Below are 21,294 nucleotides of genomic sequence, written 5' to 3'. Positions count from 1 at the left end.
TAATACATTTCATCTTTAAAAATCTTGCCTTTTTATTTTGGGACTTTAATATTAAATTCAGAACAATTCTTGACTTGTATATATGTATTGGTAACTGAAACAGGGAATACACAGACATAAATGCTCACACTGGAAATTTAAAAGGCACTGTTAAATAATACAGGAAATCACTAGAGTTTTATACATAAAGCAATGAGGACTGCAGAAGGAAGTTGATCCCTAAAGGGGTAAGTAATTCCATGGTTCTCTATTTAAAACATCAACTGTATTCCTCTTGCCATAGGTGTTGGATCCCACGTTGGTAGGAGAGAGAACTGCACCAAAGTTGTTGCTGGAACGAACTAAAAAATTTGCCAGGCGTTGCATCATACAGGTGGCAGTGTTGCATTTCCGTTTTTCCACCTGATGACTGGTATCATCACATAAATGTGAAAGATTAGAGACTTACAATCTGAATTGGTTCTAGCTATGTGATGCCAAATATCTCATACTGATAAAAACTAAAGGAACTCTTTTCATAGTAACTCAATGTTTTGATTTGCAAATATCTAGATGATTGAAAAAAAATTTTGACACCTTGCAGTGGAACCAATATTTGATTAGGATATTTAGAGTCAGTTTTGCGTTTCTTAGTATAATTTTTTTCCTTTGGAGATTCAGGTTAAGTTTCAGACAAGGAAAAAAATGTGCTTTTGTTTTATAGTTTTCTAACCCTACTGACGCATTTCCCCACATACAAAATGAAAAAGAATGTAAAATTTATCTGTAACTTTGGAATATGTGGAAATTTGTTTTTCAAAAAATTATATATTCATTTCCCACAAGAATTAAGCAGCATTAGTTAAGTTTTATTAAGTTGTCTGAGATCACTGAATCAGGGCATTAAGAGAGAAATATCATGAATTACAGTTTCAAAAGGAATCAAATTGATCACCTATTAGGGCACTCTGACTATTGCAGGAGTTCTATTATTTCTAACATAAATATGAACTTTAGTTATAGCCTTCAGTTTTGTTGTTTTTTTTAAATTGTGAAACTGCTTCCCCAAACAAGGTTTTTTATCTCCACCTATTCTTCAGCATATATAAGATTCTATTCAAACTAATCATTAAGATGCAAAAACGCAGCAGAAAGGGCTAGCAAAGACATGGCACCCTTACCTTTTGGCATCTTTCCTCATTGAGCAGAGAAGTCCTGCCTGCCTGCTACTAACAAACACTAGATTTAAAGCTAATGAACACTTGGAACCACATATGCAGATATTGTTGACTTTATGAAATTTTGAGCAGTGATGACTATTGGTCAAACTAGAACTCTTAAATTGTCTCTCTATAAAAACTTCGCAATTTCAAGGGTTTTAAAATAGCCTGGGTTGTCCCTTATCTTAATCAACATTCATGTGTGGCTGTCCAATTAGTGACTAGAGCTTGGCCCCTATGTAATTTGTTTTATTTTTTTTGTAACTTGATTTTTGACTGCCCTTTGTTATGTGCCAAGCAGGTATTCAACCTAGTGTGAAATAGTTGGTGGGTAAACATAAATAATATGACCTTTCTGGGATAGCTTGTAATGTCAGTTTGTTACCTCTTACTCCCATCTAATAAATGTACAAAAGTTGGAAAAATCTCAAATGAGATGACTGATTTCATTAGAAAAATGACATTGAATAATAAATTTACATTGTTTTTTTAATTTTTAAGGTATTTAGAATTTGAGACATTTTCTATGTAGGTTTTCTGTTTTTTATGAAATTTGTAAAATATTACATGATTGAACAGGTGAGGATGATGAATCCTCTCCCTTTAAAAAATTACCAAAGGCACTGATTTCAGGAAACACATTATAAAGCAATTACTAGAATATTTTAGTTATATTTTGAACAATTCGAAGTAAGAGATTGTTAAGATTAGTATGAGAATAATATGATAATAATGGTGTATACTATCCTATTTCTGGTTAAAAATCACCTCATAATAAGCAAATGTCTATAAAGATATAGTAAGTAAAGATGATTAGCAAATGTCTATATCTAATGAAAGAAAAGATTTAAGATAGAGACAGAAATACTAAGTAACACTGATAATTTTCCTGTCATCACTCAATTGTTCTGCTAATCTATTGGAAACTTCATGTCAGTTTTAAAGTTATTTTTATCTGTGAAAAAGCCAATTGTACACTACATTCAGTTCCAAGAAGAACATCCTGTAAACTAGCTAAGCCCTAAAATGACAAGGAAAATCTTCCAATGTTTCTTGCTATTTATTATATGTAGGTACTCTAAAAATCTTTGCATATAGCCATAGATTCCACCCCAATAAAAAAAGCATCCGGAAAGAAAATAAAGACAAGATGCTAATAATGTTAATGAGAAGAGTTCTAGTGTGAAATACAACAAACTCTTTTCAAGAGTAAAATTAATTCTCCTTGGTCTTAAAGAATATACAAGTTCCGTCCCATGAAAATATATAGTGTCAAAACTAATTTAGGCACAAAGAAATCCTCATTATACTATTTATGATATATGCATGAAATTGGACTTCAGAATTTTGAAATAAGTGGAGAATTAAAAATCTAAAGGCATGCCATTTGAAAGTGGTAATTACTGCTAACATTTTCACCTGACATAGTTTTAAACTTCCTTAAAATTATCATTTAAATGACATAATACCTTTCAAAATATGCCCTCTTGGCAAAGCCAGATGCACATGTTACATATGGATGATATTTTCAAGAGGCATTAATTTACATTTATAGCTGCTCAGAAGTAATATCATGGAGGGTAAGTTTTTATAATTCTGTTGTAGTCACACAACAGCTAATAATATAGAATAAATTCCCTGATAGCAAATGGCTTTTTCACTAGTTCTTCTGTTTAACTTCTTAAAATCTTTAATTTTTCCCAGCTTAATTCTGTATATTTCAATTTCCAGAAGCAGATGCAAAAGCTTTGGAGATTGTCACACTTCTGTGAGAAAAAATCTTATGTAAATATGCAGTAAAATTCCCCCTGATATAAAATATATGCTTTACTTAAGTGTTTCTCAGTTTGCTTTAGGATGAGGCTAACACAGTAGAAATGACTACCTTTTGGTTTTTCCTACTTGTTGTTCTAGCTTTGCCTCTGTAAATTCCCACAGCATATTTCTTGACAAAGCTGGAACTATCCATTCCTGTCTGTCAGAAGTACCATCAGAAAGATCCACCAAACACTGTATTAATCTCTAAAGAACACAGAATTCAAGGGACAGTTGATCAGTTTAAGGTATTCTGAAGTATGATTCAACCTGGAATTTAATGCCATATGGGCAGTTAGTTATGTAGCAGTATTTACTTCTACTTTTTCCAAAGCTTTACAAAAGAAACATTTTGACGGTACTAACCTTCCAATGGGTATAGCTTCCAGATGGTTTAATGCAACAGAGAGCACAATGAGAACTATTGGCAGCTTTAGGGTGCACATTGCTTCTCAAATTTTCTGAAAAGAATAAGCCAGCACTGAAATAAAGAACTTCTTATAGCTTTGACTTGATAAAATTTTAAATTAGATTAATTAATTAATTAATTCTAAAAGAGAGACATAATCTACAAGAATAGTCTATTGCTATAGTCCCTTAATATTGTTCAGGCAATTTCCAAATATTTTCAATTTCCCATTTTCCTTATGCAAACAATCTGCAAAATTGATATTATCCCTTAGCTTTTATTTGAAATAACCACATATTTAATTCAAATTCTGCTCTAATTCAAATTCTGCTCTTCCCCGAATAAATAATACTTTCTCAGAAAAAAATGCATTCTTTACCTTTTAATGTTTCAGTGTCAGCAATATCAGAAAATGCCTTTGATAGCAAGAAAGCTTCAAGAAAAAAAATCCCAAGCTTGCATCCACTAGAGTATCCCTCCCCCCTCCCCACTTGCTAACTAGTCATTCAGCTCTTATATACCCATCACACCTTTCTCAGCTCTGACATCAGGCAGCTCAGAGAGACTCTGTCATTAATAATTTTCATCCCTATGGATAGAAAGCCTCATAGACAACAGAAGCAGATGGGTAATTATTACATTAACACATCAGTAAATATTAACCCATAGCAGATAAAGAATGCCTTTATGCACTTTATGGAGTGTCATACAAAGCAAAAGTTTGAATTTGCCATGTTTGTAAAGTGCCAATGTGACTTTGTAAGGATTAAATGAAGTATGACCTAGAAGGGAATTGATAAAAAAGAAGTGATTAAGAAAAAACAGCAAATGTGCTTATATGGAAAGAGTGAAAATTGAAGAGATATAATTAAATCCATTTGACCCCAATGACTTAATATCAGAAACTTTGAGAAAAAGATTGATATATAAGTGCAAAGTGTATAAACAAAGGATATAAAAGGGAAATAAAAAACCATTTATAGTGATAGGTAGGGGTGTAAAGACATTAAAAAAAATTTCCTGACCGCAAACTCATTGTCAGTATTTAAATTTAGACACATAGCTATATGTATTCTAGTAGTTTTTCACTGACTTTTTCCATTAATTATTGTTTAGAAATATCACGATTATTTTGAAGGAACAGATTTTTTTCCTTTGGTTTCATAGGAAAATTATGAATGGGTTGGCTCAGAAAAATATTGTCTAGTTAGCATTTAAAAATAGTTTGAATGTTGTCTAAATTATTATTTCTCCTCTATTATTCTATTATTATATTCTGAGCCATGACAACCTCAATAAATCCCAATTATTGGTAAAACTGTGCATATCTATGCTATCTGAAAAAGATGGAAGTTCTCCAAGTAAAAAACTAAGTTCACTAATTTCATCTGCTTTCTTAAACTTTGGTAACATAGTTTGAGAGTATTCAGTAAAGATTTCAGAAAAGAGAAATCCCCACATTTTTTCCATTCCTTTGTCTAATTCTTTAATGTTGTGCAATTTGACTATTTCTGTGAAATTTACTGATATTCCAAAAGGAAAAGAAGCATAAAATCAAAGGATTTGGAAGAATAATAGTGTCTTATAAGACGATGACTAATATACATAATACGGTATGTACAGTGATTTTGGAAATAATACAAAAGAGGCTCAGAGGTATCAAACAACTTATTCAAAATCACATATACTGCCAGTGCTAAAGCTGGACTAAAACTCAGCTTTTCTGACTATGTTCTAGTGTTAATTTAGACCAAAATGCATGCCTCTAACCCCCATATAAATTTATTTTCATAACTCTGTTTTTCCCTTCGAGATGTTAAGTGTGTCAAATATAACACTCAAAAACTGATTCTCTCTAACCACCCTGGGAAATTAATGTCATAAAGAAAATGTTTTACCTATGAGAGGAACAGGAGAACCTGATATTTTTTAAGGACTACATTATGCCAGGTACAGTTGTTTAATTGATATGTGATACCTCACTTCATCTTCACATCTCTGAGGTGGGTATCATTTGCTCCAATTGATAGATGATGAAACAGTTTCAAAGAATGTAATGACTTAATATTACACAGCTATTCAGGAGCAGAGCAAAACTCAAATTCTCATCTGTCTTTCTCAAGACATGTATCGTCTTTGCCATAAGGGATTCTTACCCCCATATAGTGGATTATCAGTAGCTTCCTCTAAGTTTTGTCCTTTACTGTAACACTTTAAATGATTCTGTCATAGCCAGATATGGCCTTGTTGGTCTTGTATAATGTCTAAGGTCAATATCTACCCCAATTTCAAAGAGCATTAGGTCTTATGTGCTTCCTACCAGTACTAATGAAGGTGAAGGGGATAATTAAGAGTGTCTTTATACAGTAACTCTGTTAGTAGTTCCCAAAAACCTTTCTGAAGGAAACCATCACTTCTCAGTCATCTTTATTTCCTCTTTACCCTTGCTGTTCAAAGGGTGTATTAAATACTGACAGCTTTGGCATCACCTGGGGGCTTGTTCGAAATACTAAATCTCGGGTCCCACACCAGATCTTCTTATCCAGAGTCTGCATGTCAACAAGATTCCCAGGTGGTTGTATGCACGTTAATATTTGAGAAAGACTGTCCTAAAGTGCATCGCACGTATTCATTGATTTAGTAATTATTTATTAAGTACCTACTCTGTGACAGGGATTATTCTAGGTACTGGAGATACAACAGCAAACAAAGGCAAGTCCCTGCCTCGCATTCAACTTAGAGTCTGTGGAGGAAACAAAGGCCGAGCAAATAAACAAATAAATATATAATTGCAAATAGTAAATACTGTAGGGAAAAATAATATGGTAGTGAGATAAAAAAAAAAAATTGCTAACAAGTATGCTGAATTCCAAAACATAGGACTTAACCAAGGCAAACATGAACGGGCAGTGTTTGAGACCAGCGCAACAGAATGTGCAAATTTAAGTGAAAGGGAAAGTGGTGTAAAGATGATGCTAGAGACAAAAGCAGGATCCTGTTGGTGGGTGCAGGAATCTAAGGGCCATGGTAAGAACACTGGATTCGTTCTGAGAGCAGTGGGAAGCTACTAAAGATGTCTCCCCACGAGTATGGCATATTCTTCTTTGCATCTTTCAAACTTCAGTCTCACTGCTGTGTGTAAAATGGATCAAAGGGGGACAAGATTAAAAACAGGAAATCTGTTAGGATAGAGATAAGAGATGGTGAGACCTTAATCCAGGTTGATGGCAGAGGAGTATAAGAAATAATTGAGTTCAAGACATATTCTAGATCTTAACTTGATTTGGTAATGGATTAGGTATAGAGGATAAATGAGAAGGAAAGTGAGAATAAGGGTGACTGCCAGTTAGGGTTTAACTCTTATTATGAATTAATGGACTTGTTCCCATCAAATTAAAAAAAAGTAAAATATTTTTATGTATCTTTTAAAAATAAATTTTGTTTTTTGTTAAATTTGTATATGTTCGTAGTTAAAAAAATAAATCGTATAGCATTACAGCGCTAACAGTGAAAACTGCAGTGCCTTGCTTTACCTGGCTGACTCTAGAGTTTTGTTCTCATAGGAAATAAATTTAACTATTTTAGTTGTTTCTCCATATTTCAAAAATATATCCTTTTCTGGACATTGTTGTTTTACCAGTTTTAAATGTTATATGTTGATATCCTATTCCAAAAAATGAAGAATCAACATTTAACACCATCATTTTTTTTCTTACCATCCTCCTGAAATGTCCTAACCAAAGATTTCATTTATATCAGTGTCCAGTGTATATGTTTTGCATTTACAGTTTTTTTTTCGGTAGTAGTGGTGGTGTATGTTCTGGGAATCGAAACCGGATCTCTTGCATGGAGGGTGAGCATTCTACCACTGAACTGCATTTACAATTTTTAAAGGTTTTTAATGGAAAATTTCAAATGTGTATATCATCTCAACAATTACCAACACTTGGCTTGTTTCCTCTATATTCCCACCCACTGTCCTCCAACCCTGTCTTAGATCATTTAAAACAGTTTCTAGATCTTATATCATTTTATCTGAAGAATCTTCAGTTATTATTGCTATGAAAGATAAGGACATGTTTAAAATGATAATTATAATATTATCACGCATAAAAGAAAAATTAAAAGTAATTCCTTATTAAAAGTAAATAATTCCTTCAGTGATTTTTTTCCTCCAAATTTTTTTAATTGATTTGCTGTAATCGGGTTCTAAATAAGATTTCATTTTGTTGCTCTGTCTCTTTTGAATTCTTTAATCTATAACTTTCCCTCTTACATTTCCCATACCATTGATTTATTTAAACACTAGGCCATTTGTTGTGAAGTTATTCCTATATCCTGCATTTTGTTGATTGCGTATGTCTGGTATCATTTAACGTGTTCCTTTCTTACCTGTATTTCCTGTAGACTGGTAGATCTAGAGGCATGATCCAATTTAGGTTTAATTATTTTGGCAATAATACTTCATGAGTGGTTGCATTTATTTACTATTGCCTCACATCACAAGGCACATAATAACTGGTTGAACCTTTTTTGTGATGTTGAGATTGATCAGTGAGTTCAGATGTCAGTCAGATTGTCCCATCTACATTCTTCACATCCTTTCACATACTGGTTTTGGCAGCTATTGGTGATCACTGCCTAGAATCCATTTTTTTTTGTATGTTTGTTTGTTTTAATTTTTAATTCCTATTAGGTTTTTTTTTAACTTTTTTATTGTATAGTATAACATATACACAAAACGAAGAAATAAAAAAGCAATCATTTTCAAAGCACCTTTCAACAAGTAGTTACAGGATAGATCCCAGAGTTTTTCATTGGCTACCATATGATCCTCTCAGATTATTTCTTCTAGCTGCTCCAGAATATAGGAGGCTAAAAAGCTTAAATATTTTTTATCATCACAATTGACTTTTTTCCTTCCTTTTTTGTGAAAAATAGTATATATACAAAAAAACTATAAATTTTAAAGCACAGCACCACAATTAGTTGTAGAACATATTTCAGAGTTTGACATGGGTTACAGTTCCATAATTTTAAAGTTTTTAATTCTAGCTGCTCTAAGATACTAGAGACTAAAAGAGATATCAGTTTAATGATTCAGCATTCATATTTGTTTGTTAAATCCTATCTTCACTGTATAACTCCACCATCAACTTTGATCTTTCCATCCCTCTCTTTAGGGGTGTTTGGGCTATGGCCATTCTAAATTTTTCATATTGGAAGGGTCTAATACAAATATGTGGTAGGAAAATAGTAGTATAGTAGTATATGATGTTTTGGAGAAGTTGGGCCTTCTAGGTTTCAGGACTTATTCTGGACCAGGGACCCATCTGGAGGTTGTAGGTTTCTGGAAAGTTACTCTAGTGCATGGGACCCTTGTGGGATCTTATATATTGCCCTAGATGTTCTTTAGGATTGGCTGGAATGGTCCTGGTTGGGTTATGGCAGATTATGATGGGTAGCAAGGTCTAACTGAAGCTCCAGAGTAGCCTCTCAACTCTATTTGAACACTGTCTGCCACTGCTACTTTATTAGTTACACTTCTTTTCCCCCTTTTGGTCAGGATGGAATTTTTGACCCCACGGTGCCAGGGCCAGACTCATCTCATCCCTGGGAGTCATCTCCCACATTGCCAGGGAAACTTTCACCCCTGGATGTCACATCCCACGTAGGCAGGACGGCAATGATTTCACTTGCAGAGTTAGGTTTAGAGAGAGTAAAGCCACATCTGAGCAACAAAGAGGTCCTTAAGAAGTAACTTTTACATGTGCCTATAGTAGTAGAGAAGTCTAATACATAAGCTTCACAAGAGTAAGGCTCAGGATCGAGGGTATGGCCTATTAATTTGGGTGTCCCTAAAGTTTGACACAGTATCAGGGGATTCCCTGATGGTAAGGTTTAATTCTTTCTCTCATATTCTTTCTCCCATCCCTCAAGGGAACTTTCCCAATACTTTGTGGCTATCTGCTTAATATACTCTAGGATGTATCCAAGCATTATGATAATCTATACAGGATTAAAGGACCTCTTTCTTATTCTGGGCTCCTTGTGTTTCAGTTGTTCAAATGAGCTATACAGATAGGTTGAGTTAGATTATGTGCTACAGAAAATTTCAGTTCCAGACCAAATAAATCTTTCTTCCTTTGGTCTCAAAGAGTATGTGTGGTTCTAAAATATAGACACTGTCTTCCTTACCCCTATGTTCTGAATTACTTTAACTCCAACCTGATCGGCTTCATTCTTATCTCTAAATATCAGGGTATATATAGAAAACAGCCTCTTGAAATCCAGTAATAATAATCTCCACTCTGGACTTAATGTGTCTGCTCTAAAAGCTTGCAGTCTAGGCCCCTGTTTTCTGATAAGCATTTTGTAAAGGTGACCACACCATTGTTGTCTTTTGTTTTGGTTTATTTTGCCTCACCAAACATCCCACATGTTCATTCACATCATTGCATGCCTCATGACTTTGTAGAATCATTTTTTTTTAGGGTTACAAGATAATTTTATCTTTCCCTCTATATTTATTAGTTAAAATTCTTCAGTAAAGAAAAATATCCCTCATTAACCATTAGGTAATGTTGAGGTACAGTTTTAAAGGAAAGCTAAAATATGTTAATTCTTTCCATGTATTTACTAGTTTTCAGAATACAGAAATGAATTGGCTTTCTAGCATACTCAAAAGATAACCAATGATGTTTACTGTTCACTTTTTAGTTTCATGGAGGCATGTGTTTTCACACGGATGGGCTTCTATCCCTTCATCTTTTTGATAATCAAATGACCTCTTCCTGTTGGTTTCTGTGTCTTTTTGACATTACCTCAATAGTTTGACAGCTCCCTTGCTTTCTCACAAGTGGATATATATATATATATGTATACACAAACTTTTTTTGCATGAGCAGTCTCTGGGAATTGAATGTGGGTCTCCCACAAAGCAGGCGAGAGTTCTACCATGGAAGTATCCTTGCACTGCCCACAAGTGGGTATATTTTTATGTCTACATAAACATTGTTCAATACTGAACATGTAGTATTGCAATGATTATATTTTGTTTCTTTTAAAACTTTTTGTTTTTCCTCTAATTAATATTTGTGTCACTGTTTGGATTGTTTAGTTTTAGATTTGCAAACTATCTCAGAGAATGGTAAAACTGTCTTAAAAGGGCAATATCTCCATTTTATTTCCAACATCCTCTATTCCCACCCACTCTGAGTGAGGTCTCTGTCCTAGCCACCTCCTCTATTCTGGAAAGGTTGTTTCCTAGAATAGCTGTATAACTGTTGCTGCACTTTGTGACCTATTGAGAAATACATTCATCATACTTTTGTTTTAGGTTCCCTGTTTTAGCTTTAGGTTTACTCCCTTAATTTGATACACCATATCCTACATAGCTTTCTGAGAATGAGTATGTAAGAAATTGAGCCCTTTTCCTTCTGAACATAAGTTAATTCAGTCTTCACCCTTGGTTGAAAATATGTTTGGATAAATAGCTCTGGACATATGATTTTTATTCAAAAGTGTAAAGGCATGGTTTCATTATGTATTTAACCACACTGGCTATACAGAAAAACAATTTCTGACTCCTTAAGCATGATATTGTGTTTTTAATGCAATTTTATTGAGATATATTCAAATACCATAAAATCATGCAAAGTCTACAGTCAGTGGCTCACAGTATCATCATATAGTTGTACATTCATTATCACCATCAGTTTTAGAAATTCTCATTACTCAAAAAAATACAAATAAAAATGAATAAGAACACCCAAAACATCCTATATTCCTTATCCACCCCCATTATTTATTTAATTATTTTTGTCTTTATTTTCTTAATCATCTGCCCATACACTGGATAAAGAGAGTATCACTCACAAGGTTTTCAGAATCACACAATCACACTGTAAAACCTGTATCTTTATACAGTCATTATCAAGAATCAGGCCAACTGGATTTACAGTTCAAGTTTCAGGTACTTCTTTCTAGCTATTCTAATGCACTAAAAACTAAAAAGGAATATCTATGTAATGCATAAAAATAATGTCCAGGATGACCTCTTGACTCTATTTGAAACCTCTTAGCCACTGAATCTTCATTTTGTTTCATTTTTCTCTCCCGCTTTTCATCGGGAAGGCTTTCTTAATTCCACAATGCCAGGGCCAGGCTCATCCCTGGGAGTCATGTCCCATGTAGGGGGAAAGGCAGTGAGTTTATTTGCAGAGTGGGCTTAAAGAGAAAGGCCACATCTGAATAAAAAAAGAGGTTCTCTGGGGTAACTCTTAGGTATAATTATGAGTAGTTTTAGCTTCTCCTTTGCAGGAATAAGCTTCACAAGGGCAAGCCCCAAGAAACAAGGGAATCCCTAATGCTTGCGAGAATATCAAGGATTCCTCAGGTGGGGAAGTACAATAGTTCCAAATTTTTCCCCAGTCCCAAATACTTTGGATGTTTCAAAGTATTACAGTGTTAGTTTGAAAGCTGCCAGAAAATAATATACCAGAAATGGAATAAGCTTTTAAAATAAATTACAAGCTTACACTTCTATGCCTTTAAAAATGTCCAAACTAAGGCATCCAGGGACAGATACTTAATTCAAGGAAGGTTAGTGTGTCAGAAACATGTCTGTGAACTGCGTAGTCATGTGACTGGCATCTAATGATTCCCTGCTCCTGAGCTCCATTGCTTTCAGCCTCTGTTCCTGTGGGGTTCCTCACTTTGCTTCTCCATGACTCACCTTCATCTCTTGGCTTCCCTTGGCTCCCTCCAGGTTCTGGCTTGCTTACCATCTCATGGCAACATCTGCTGGGCTCCAAGCATCTCCAAACGACTGTATCTCTGTTCTCCAAGTGTCAGCATCTGTGTCAGCTCCATTAGGAAGTTTCTGTCGGCTCTGAGGTTTCTGTCATTTCTGACTCTCTCTAAAATGTTTCCCCTTTTAAAGGATTCCAATAAGCTAATCAAGATCTGCCTGGAATGCATGGAGTCACATGTCCATGATGGAATCATGATTAAAACATGGCTTTTCTGGGGTACATAATATTTTCTAACCAGCACATACATTAACCTGTACAAAATAACAAGATCTCATTCCCTATTCAAGGTTTCATGTAATTATGTTGTTTGAATAAACTGATCATACAGGTTAAATGAGGTAATGCACTATAGAAAATATAAATTTTGTACCAGATAAACATCACAGAAGTTGAAGTTTTAAAATACAGTCAATATCATCTTTTACCCTGTGTTTATGATTTATGTTAGTGTTAAAAGATCAGCTTCATTCATATTTCTAATTGAAGTGATCTCTTTTTCAGCTTCTTTAACAGTTGCTATATGGGGTAATGCTGCCTACTTTCAGAACTGCAGAACTCTAACTCTGAGTCTCAGGTGTCACACAGATACCCAAAGTTCCAGGGAACTACCAGGAAATACACGAAGAGCTCAGCATCTCAGACTTTAGAAGTAACATTTAAAACTCAGGAAAAGATGTGACTGCTGTAAGAGCTTACAATCTAAGAACCTATACAATAAAATTTATTGAACACTCTGTACTCCATAATCATCGATTGCCCAGTATCTTCTCATGTTCTATCCCCTGATAACCAGTGTTCTCAAATTCAATTCTCAGAGTTTGCATATTATAGTTAGACCATATTAGTGGGCCTAACTATATTTGTCTTTTCACTTCTGGTTTATTTCCCTCAACAGAATGTCCTCAGGGATCACTAACCTAGCTTCGTGCCTCACAACTTCATTCCTTCTTACAGTCACTCGATTTTCCATTGTATGTATACACTGCAGTTTCCTCTTCTGTTCATCAGTCGATGTACCCTTTGGCCATCACCACCCACTGCAAATCATTAATAGAGCTGCCATAGACACCAGTATGCAAACGTCCATTAGTGTTCCTCCTTTCATTTCTTCCAAGTATGTAATAACAGGGTTGCAGGATCGTATGGCAACCCTGTACATAGCCTTCGGTGGAACCACCACACTGCCTTCCAGTGGGGCTGCACCATTCTACTTCCTTACCAACAATAAATAGTACCTCTCTCTACATTTTCTCCAGCACTTTTATCTTTCTGTTTAATTTTTAAACAGTTTTATTCACATACCATACAATCCATCCTACGTAAACAATCATGAGGCTCCTGGTATAATCACATAGTTACACTTCAGCACCACAATCTATGTGAGAAGATTTGCATTTCTTCTGCAGGGAAAGTGGAAGAGAGAGAGAAAAAAAAGAATGAAAAAATAAATAGGAGAAACAATAACAACAACAACAGCAGCAATCCCATACCCCTCCCCCATAGCCCCCTCTTACTGACAATTAGCTTTCGTGCATTGCCTATGTTACAATTAATGGAAACATATTACAATGTAACTGTTAACTATAGACCCTAGTTTGCATTTATTGTATTTTTTTTCGTATTCCATCCCATTTCAACACCTTGCATTGTTCAATCTATTTTTGCCCTTGGGTCTAAAGTGAGGGTCTTGTAGATGGCACATAGATGGGTACTGTTTTTAATCCATTCTATCAGTCTGCCTTTTGACTGGGGAGTTTAATCTATTAACAATTAATGTTATTACTATGAAGGCATACTTTCTTCTATCATTTTGTCTTTTGGATTTTGTATGTCATGTCTTATTTTCTCTCTCTCTTTTTACCCTTAATGATAATCTGATATTAGTAATACTGACAACCCTTCTCCAAATCTCTCTCTTCTGTCTTTTCCTGTCTACCTATAGTGCTCCCTTTAGTATTTCTTATAGAGCAGGACTCTTGTTCACAAACTCCCTCCTTGTCTGTTTGTCTGAATGTAACTCTCCCTTATTTTTGAAGGACACATTTGCCGGATATAGAATTCTCTGGCAGTTTAACTCTTTCAATATTTTAAATATTTCATACCACTGCCTTCTCACCTCCATGATATCTGCTGAAAAATCTGCACATGGTCTTATTGATCTCTCTTTGTATGTGATGGATCACTTTTCTCTTGCCGCTTTCAGAATTCTGTCTTTTTACATTTGACAGTGCAATTAGTAAGTGTCTTGGAGTAGGCCTATTCAGATCTGTTCTCTTTAGGGGATGCTGTACTTCTTGGATATATAATTTTATGTCTTTACATCCTTGGGCAGATTTATTCCTAGATACTTGATTCTTTTAGTGTCTGTTGTTAGTAGAATGTTTTCATTGATTTGGTCTTCAGATTGCTTATTACTAGTGGATAGAAACACTGTATTTTGCTTGTTGATCTTGTTTCCCACCACTTTGCTGAATTTTCATTTTTATTGATATGTTAATAGTTAATAGTTTCAGTAACTTTTGTTGTGGAGTTTCCAGGATTTTCTGTATATAGGATCATATCATCTGCAAATGGGGAAAGTTAAACTTCTTCCTTTCCAATTTGGTTGCCTTCTGTCTTTTTCTCTTGCCAATTTCTTAGCTAGAACTTCCAGTAAAATGTTGAATAACTGTGGTGCAGTGGGCATCTTTGTCTTGTTTCTTAATCTCAGAACAAAAGCTTTCATGTTTCACCGTTGTAATTAATTTTAGCTGTGAGTTTTCATATATGCTTTTTATGATGCTGAGGAAGTTTCCTTTTATTATTAGTTTTCAAATTGTTTTTATCAAGAAGGGGTCCTGAATTTTGTCAAATGCTTTTTCTGCTTCATTTAAGATGATCGTGTATTTTATTTTCTCCTGAGTTCTGTTAATGTTGTCTATTATATTTATTGATTTTCTTATGTTAAATCATTCTGCCATACCTGGGATAATTCTTGCTTGACCATGATGTGTAATTCTTTTGATGTGCTGTTGAATTTGATTTGCTAGTATTTTGTTGAAGATTTCACGTCTTTACTTATAACGGATATTGGTCTGTAGTTTTCTATTTATGTGGTATTTCTATCTGGCTTTGGTATGATGATGATGTTGATCTCATAAAATGAGTTAGGAATTTTTTCCCTCCTATCAAGTCTTTTGAACAGTTTGAGCAGAATGGGTGTTTATTCTTCTTGAAATAATTGGTAAAATTCCTCTATGTAGACATCTTATCCTGGGCTTTTCTTTGCTGTGAAGTTTTTGATTACTGAGTCAATCTCTATATTAATTATTGGATTGTTGAGATCTTCTATTTCATATTGAGTCAGTGTAGTCTATTTCTATGCTTCTAGGAATTTTTCCATTTCATCTAGGTTAAGTTATTTATTGGTGTATACTTGTTAATAGTATCTTCTCGTAGTCCTTTTTATTTTTGTGTAGGAAAGTCCTGTTTTTACTTCTGATTTTAATTATTATGTCCTCTGTCTTTGTTTCTTTGTCATTATAGCTAAAGCTTTTTCATTTTTATTGATATGTTAAAAACCAACTTTTGATTTTCAAGTTCCTGCCTTCAATTCTTTGGGGTATACGTAATAATGGAATTGCCATATCTTACGGTACTTCTATACTTAGCTTTCTCAGGAACCACCAAACTGTCTTCTATAGCAGATGTACCATTTTATATTGCCACTGACAATGAATGAGTATTGCTGTTTTTCTCCATCCTCTCCAACACTTGGTATGCTCTGTTTGTTTTTTTCTTAATAGTCATTCTAATGGGTGTGAAATGTTATCTTATTGTGGTTTTGATTTGCATTTCCCTGATGACTAATGTTGTTGAGCATTTTTTCATCTGCTTTTTGGCCAATTGTTTATCTGCTTTGGAGAGATGTCTGCTCAAGTCTTTTGCCCATTTTTTTAATTGAGCAATTTGTCTTTTTTGTTGTTAGGTTGAGGTATTTCTTTATCTATTCTGGATATTAATCCTTTATTGGATATGTGGTTTTCCAAATATCTCCTCCCATTACATGGGTTGCCATTTTGCTTTCACAATAAAAGATTTTTTTATTTTGATGAAGTTCAATTTATGTATTTTTCTTTTGTTGGATTTTGTGTGTAAAGTCTAAGAAACCATTTTCTAACACAAGGTACTGAAGATGCTTTCTATATTTTCTTCTAGGGTTTTGATAATTCTAGCTCTTATATTAAGGTATTTGATCCAGTTTTAATTGTTTTGTATATGGTGTGAGATAGGGGTCCACCTTGATTTTTTGGCAAATGGAAATCCAATTTTCCCAACACCATTAAAGAGACAATTCTTTCCCAATTGAGTGGTTGCCAGGTTGTCAAAAATCAGTTGGCCATAAATATGAAGGATAATTTCTGAACTCTCACTTCTATTTCTTCATTCAAAATGTCTGTCTTGTAGTAGTTCCATGCTGTTTTGATTACTGTGGCTAACAATAGGTTTTAAGATCGGGAAGTGTGAGTCCTCCAACTACATTTTTCTTTGTCAAGATGGCTTAAGTTATTTGGGGCCCCCATCCTACCCTATAAATTTGATGGTTTGCTTTTCCATTTTTGCAAAGATGGTTGTTGGAATTTTGAATGGGATTGCACTGAATCTATAAATTTCTTCAGGTAGATGAAATATTATCAATATTTAGCCTTCCAATTATGAACTTGGAATGTTCTTCCATTTAGTTCTTCTTTGATTTCTTTTAGCAAGATTTTGTAGTTTCTTTGTACAATTCCTTTACATCCTTGATTTGATTATTCCTAGATATTTGATTCTTTTAATTGCTATTGTTACAGGAATTATTTTCTTGATTTCCTTTTCCAGTTGTTCATTATTTGTGCATAGAAACACGACTGATATTTAGTTGTTGATCTTGTACCCCACCAGTTTGCTGAATTCGTTTATTAGCTCTGGTAGTTTAGTTGTGCAATTTTCAGGATATTCTGTATATAGGATCATATCATCTGCAAATCAGGAAAGTTTTACATCTTCCTTTCCAATTTGGATGCCTTTTGTTTCTTTTTCTTGTCAAATTGACTTGACAAGATCTTCCAGTACAATGTTGCATAACAGAGGAAACAGTGGACATCCTTTTCTTGTCTCTGACCTTAAAGTGAATGCTTTCAGTCTTTCACCATTACACAGGATGTTATCTGTGGGCTTTTCATATATGCCCTTTATCATGTTGAAGACATTTCATTCTATTCCTAGTGTTCTAAGTGTTTTTATCAAGAAACAGTGCTGTGTTTAATCAAATGCCTTTTGTGTATCAATTGAGATGATCATGTTTTTTTATTTCCTGCAATCTGTTAAAGTGGTATATTACATTAATTGATTTTTTTTATGTTGAGTCAACCTTGCTTATCATGGATAAATCCTCCTCCATGATTACAATTCTTTTAATATGCTGCTGGATTCAGTTTGCTAAGATTTTGTTGAGGATGTTTGCATCTATATTCATAAGAGGTCTACATCTGTAGTTTTCTTTACTTGTGGTATCTTTTTTTGGGGGGGGAGATGCATGGTCTGGGAATCGAAGGTGGGTCTTCTGCATGGAAGACAAGCATTCTACCACTGAACCACCCATGCATCGAACTTGTGGTATCTCTATTTGGCTTCTTGTGTTATCTTGTGGTATCATCATGAGATATGTTGGCAATGTTGGCCTCATAAAATGTTAAGCATGTTCCTTTCCCTTTAGTTTTTTTGGAAGAGTTTAAGCAGAATTGGAGTTAAGTCTTGGACTGTTTGGTAGAATTCCCCTGTGAAGCTATCTAATCCTGGCCTTCTTTTTCTTGTGGGGCTTCTTTTTCTTGGGTGACTCTTGATGACTGATTCTTTTTTTTTTACTAGTAATTAGTTTGTTGAGATCTTCTATATCTTTTTGAGTCAATATAGTAGTTTGTGTGTTTCTAGGAATTTGTCTAATTTGTTTAGGTTATCTAATTTATTGTCATACAATTGTTCATATATCATCCTCTTATCTTTTCATTTTAGTGGGGTTGCTAGTAATGCATGCCTTTTCATTTAGGAATTTAAAAATTGGTATCCTCTACTTTTTTCTTTGTTGACTAGGTAAAAGTTTATCCATTTATGGATCCTTTCAAGGAATCCACCTCTGATTGTGATGATTGTCTCTGTTGTTTTCTGTTTGTTTACTATTTCATTTATCTCTAATCTAATATTTGTCTTTTTTCTTCCTTCTGCCAGGTTTTGGTTTAAATTGCTGTTCTTTTCCTACTTTCCAGTTTTGTGGTTAGGTTTCTTATTGGATGTCTTTCTTCTTTTCTAATGTAAGCATTTATTACTATAAATTTCCCTTTCAACACTGCCTTCACTGTAGCTCCTAAATTTTGGCATTTTGTATTTTAATTTTCATTCACCTCAAGATTTTTCCTAATTTTACTTCTGGTTTTCTCTTTAGTCCATAGGTTGTTTAATAGTGCATTGTTTAGTTTCAACGTATTTGTGAATTTTCCATTTCTTCCTTTGTTACAGATTTCTAGGTTCATTCCACTGTGGTTGGAGTATATGCATTATGTGATTTCAACATTTTAGAATTTATGTGACCCAACGTATGGTCTATCCTGGAGAATGATCCATGTGCACTCAAGAAGAATGTGTATTCTGTTTTGTTGGGTGCAGTGCTCTATATATGTCTGTTAGGTCTAGTTGGTTTAGTGTGTTATTCAAGTACTGGCGTTCCTTACTGATCTTCTGTTTAATGTTCTTTCCATTATTGAGAGTGATGTGTTAAGCCACCTATTAATTTAGAACCACTAATTTTTCCATTCAAAGCTGTCAATATCTGCATCATATTTTGGGACTCTGCTGTGTACATATATATATAATTGTTACATCTCCCTGTTGAATTGTCTCCTTTATCAGTATATAATGACCATGTTTTCACCTCATAACTGTTTTTGACTTTAAGTCTATTTTATCTTATATTAGCATTGCCATCCCAGCTCTCTTTGCCTGTTAATAGTTTGCCTGGTGTATTTTTTTCCAGCCTTTCACCCTTAGCCTTTTACTTTCCCATCCTTTTATGTTCTGCCTGCTTATGTTTTTTAATGTAATCTGAGTCTCTTACAAGCAGCATAGAGTTGGATCATGCTTTTTTATGCATTCTGACAATCTCTGCCTTTTAACTGGAGTGCTTAAGCCATTTACAATTAAATTTACTGCTTATGGTGCAGCACTTCCTTTTTCCATTTTGCTATTTGGTTTTGTAAGTCATTCATTTCTTGACCCTTAGTTCTTCCATTATTGCCTTCTGTATTTATTTGATGTTGTTGTTCTAAAAGTTACCTTATTGAATCCCCTCTCATTTCTTTCTGAATATGTTTTTGATGAATGTTCTTTGATTCCCATGGGATTAAAATTTAGCATCATAAACCTATAACAATCACATTTGATTTGATACCTACTTATTTTCAATAACATACACTTTTACATTGTTCTTCTACCCTTATGACCCCTACCTTTTTTGTACTTGTTGCAAATTGTATCTTTGAAATTGTACTGAGCCATCAATTTGTCATTATGTTTTATGCTTTTGCACACTAGCACCTATAAGATGTAGGAAGTGGAGTTACATAACACAATGCAATACAGTAGTACTGACATTTATAATTACCCATTTGGTTACCTTTTTTGGATGTCGTTTTTCTTTATGCTGCTTCTATGTAGCACCCAGTGTCCTTCCCTTTCAGTCTGATGAACTCTATTTAATATTGCTTGTAGGGATGTTCTAGTGGTAATGATCTCCCTCAGATTTAGTTTTTTGGGGAATGTTTTAATTTCTCCCTTATTTTTAGAAAAAGGTGTTTCCTGATATACAATTCTTGGTTGGCAATTGTTTACTTTCAGTACTTTAAATATTTTGTACCACTGCCTTCTTGTATCCATTGTTTCAAATTGACACAATCTAATTGGGACTCCTGTGTACATAATTAGTTGCTTTTCTCTTGCAGTTTTCAGAACTCTCCTTCTACTTGGCACTGGACAATTTGATTACCATTTGTCTGAGAGTGGTTCTGTTTAAGTTAGTTCTGTTTTGTAGGTTCGTCCATCTTCTTGAATATGCATATTCATGCCTTTCATTAAATTTGGGATGTTTTATCCGATTATTTATTTGACTATTCCTTCTGTCCCTTTCTCTCTTTCTTCTTCTTCTGTGACTCCCATAATACATATTTTAGTATGCTAGATGATGTCCCTCAGCTTTCTTAAGCTCTGTTTGCTCCTTTTTATTCTTTTTTCTTTCTCCTCCTCAGCCTGAATCTTTTCAGTTGTCGTGTCTTCAAGATGACTGATTCTTTCTTCTGCCACCTCCAATTTTCTGCTGAAATCATCTAGGAAATTTTTTTTATTTATTTCATTGTGTTCTTCAATGTCAGTATTTCAATGGAGAGATTCCCATATTTTTCATCCATGATTTCCTCATATACTTTAATTCTTTCTTCTTTTTACCTTCATTGCCTTGAGCATATTGACCATCATTATTTTAAAGTCAGTGTCTGGCAAGTCCAAATCTGTTCCTCTATATTAATGTTTCTGAATTTTTATCTTGTGCCTTTGGAATGGCTATAATATCCCGTTTCTTTGCTTGTCTTGTAATATTTTGTTGCACAGTGTACTGTGCAATATTTTAAAGTGTTAACTCTGGAATTTAGTGTGTGAGCTGTCTGTTCTTTAAATTTCCATCCAGCTTAGTGATATAATAGAGATTTTTTTGAGTATCAGGAGCTTATCAAAACAAGCTAACCAATGCAAAAAGCACTTTTAATTGTCTTAGCAAATTGTTTGTACTTCAGCTGGTGGCCTCCTTCAGAGTTTAGCCCTTCTATCAAGAATATTAGCCTGAGGCAAATGGGAAGTGTAGCGTCCTCTCTGTCTTATCTGAGACTATGTGGACTGGAGCTGTAGAGCTTGCTTTCTTTTCATGGGCTTCTGCTTACCAGTGGACTTGGGAATTTCCTGTTAAATGTTTAGAGTAGTTTTAGTGAACTACTCT

General features: G+C 34.2%; 1 protein-coding gene across 1 annotated transcript; it reads right to left on the bottom strand.

The window, feature by feature from the left end:
- Positions 1-219: 219 nt before the first annotated feature.
- On the bottom strand, positions 220-3,460 carry IAPP (islet amyloid polypeptide). The gene is made up of 2 exons (XM_077167940.1): positions 3,381-3,460; positions 220-409 (listed from the first exon to the last, which is right to left on the bottom strand). Exons 1-2 carry the CDS (start codon positions 3,458-3,460, stop codon positions 220-222), a joined length of 270 nt encoding a protein of 89 aa, XP_077024055.1.
- Positions 3,461-21,294: the final 17,834 nt, after the last annotated feature.

Source organism: Tamandua tetradactyla, chromosome 7 (assembly GCF_023851605.1).
Source record: "Tamandua tetradactyla isolate mTamTet1 chromosome 7, mTamTet1.pri, whole genome shotgun sequence".
Taxonomy (NCBI): domain Eukaryota; kingdom Metazoa; phylum Chordata; class Mammalia; order Pilosa; family Myrmecophagidae; genus Tamandua; species Tamandua tetradactyla.
This window is presented reverse-complemented; position numbering and strand designations above follow the sequence as displayed.

Bases quoted from the DNA above. Each gene is read 5' to 3' on its own strand.
- IAPP (XM_077167940.1), bottom strand. From the start codon at position 3,460: ATGTGCACCCTAAAGCTGCCAATAGTTCTCATTGTGCTCTCTGTTGCA. The intron at 410-3,380 runs GTTAGTACCGTC...TGATGATACCAG, and splicing joins GAAGCTATACCCATTGGAAG to TCATCAGGTGGAAAAACGGA.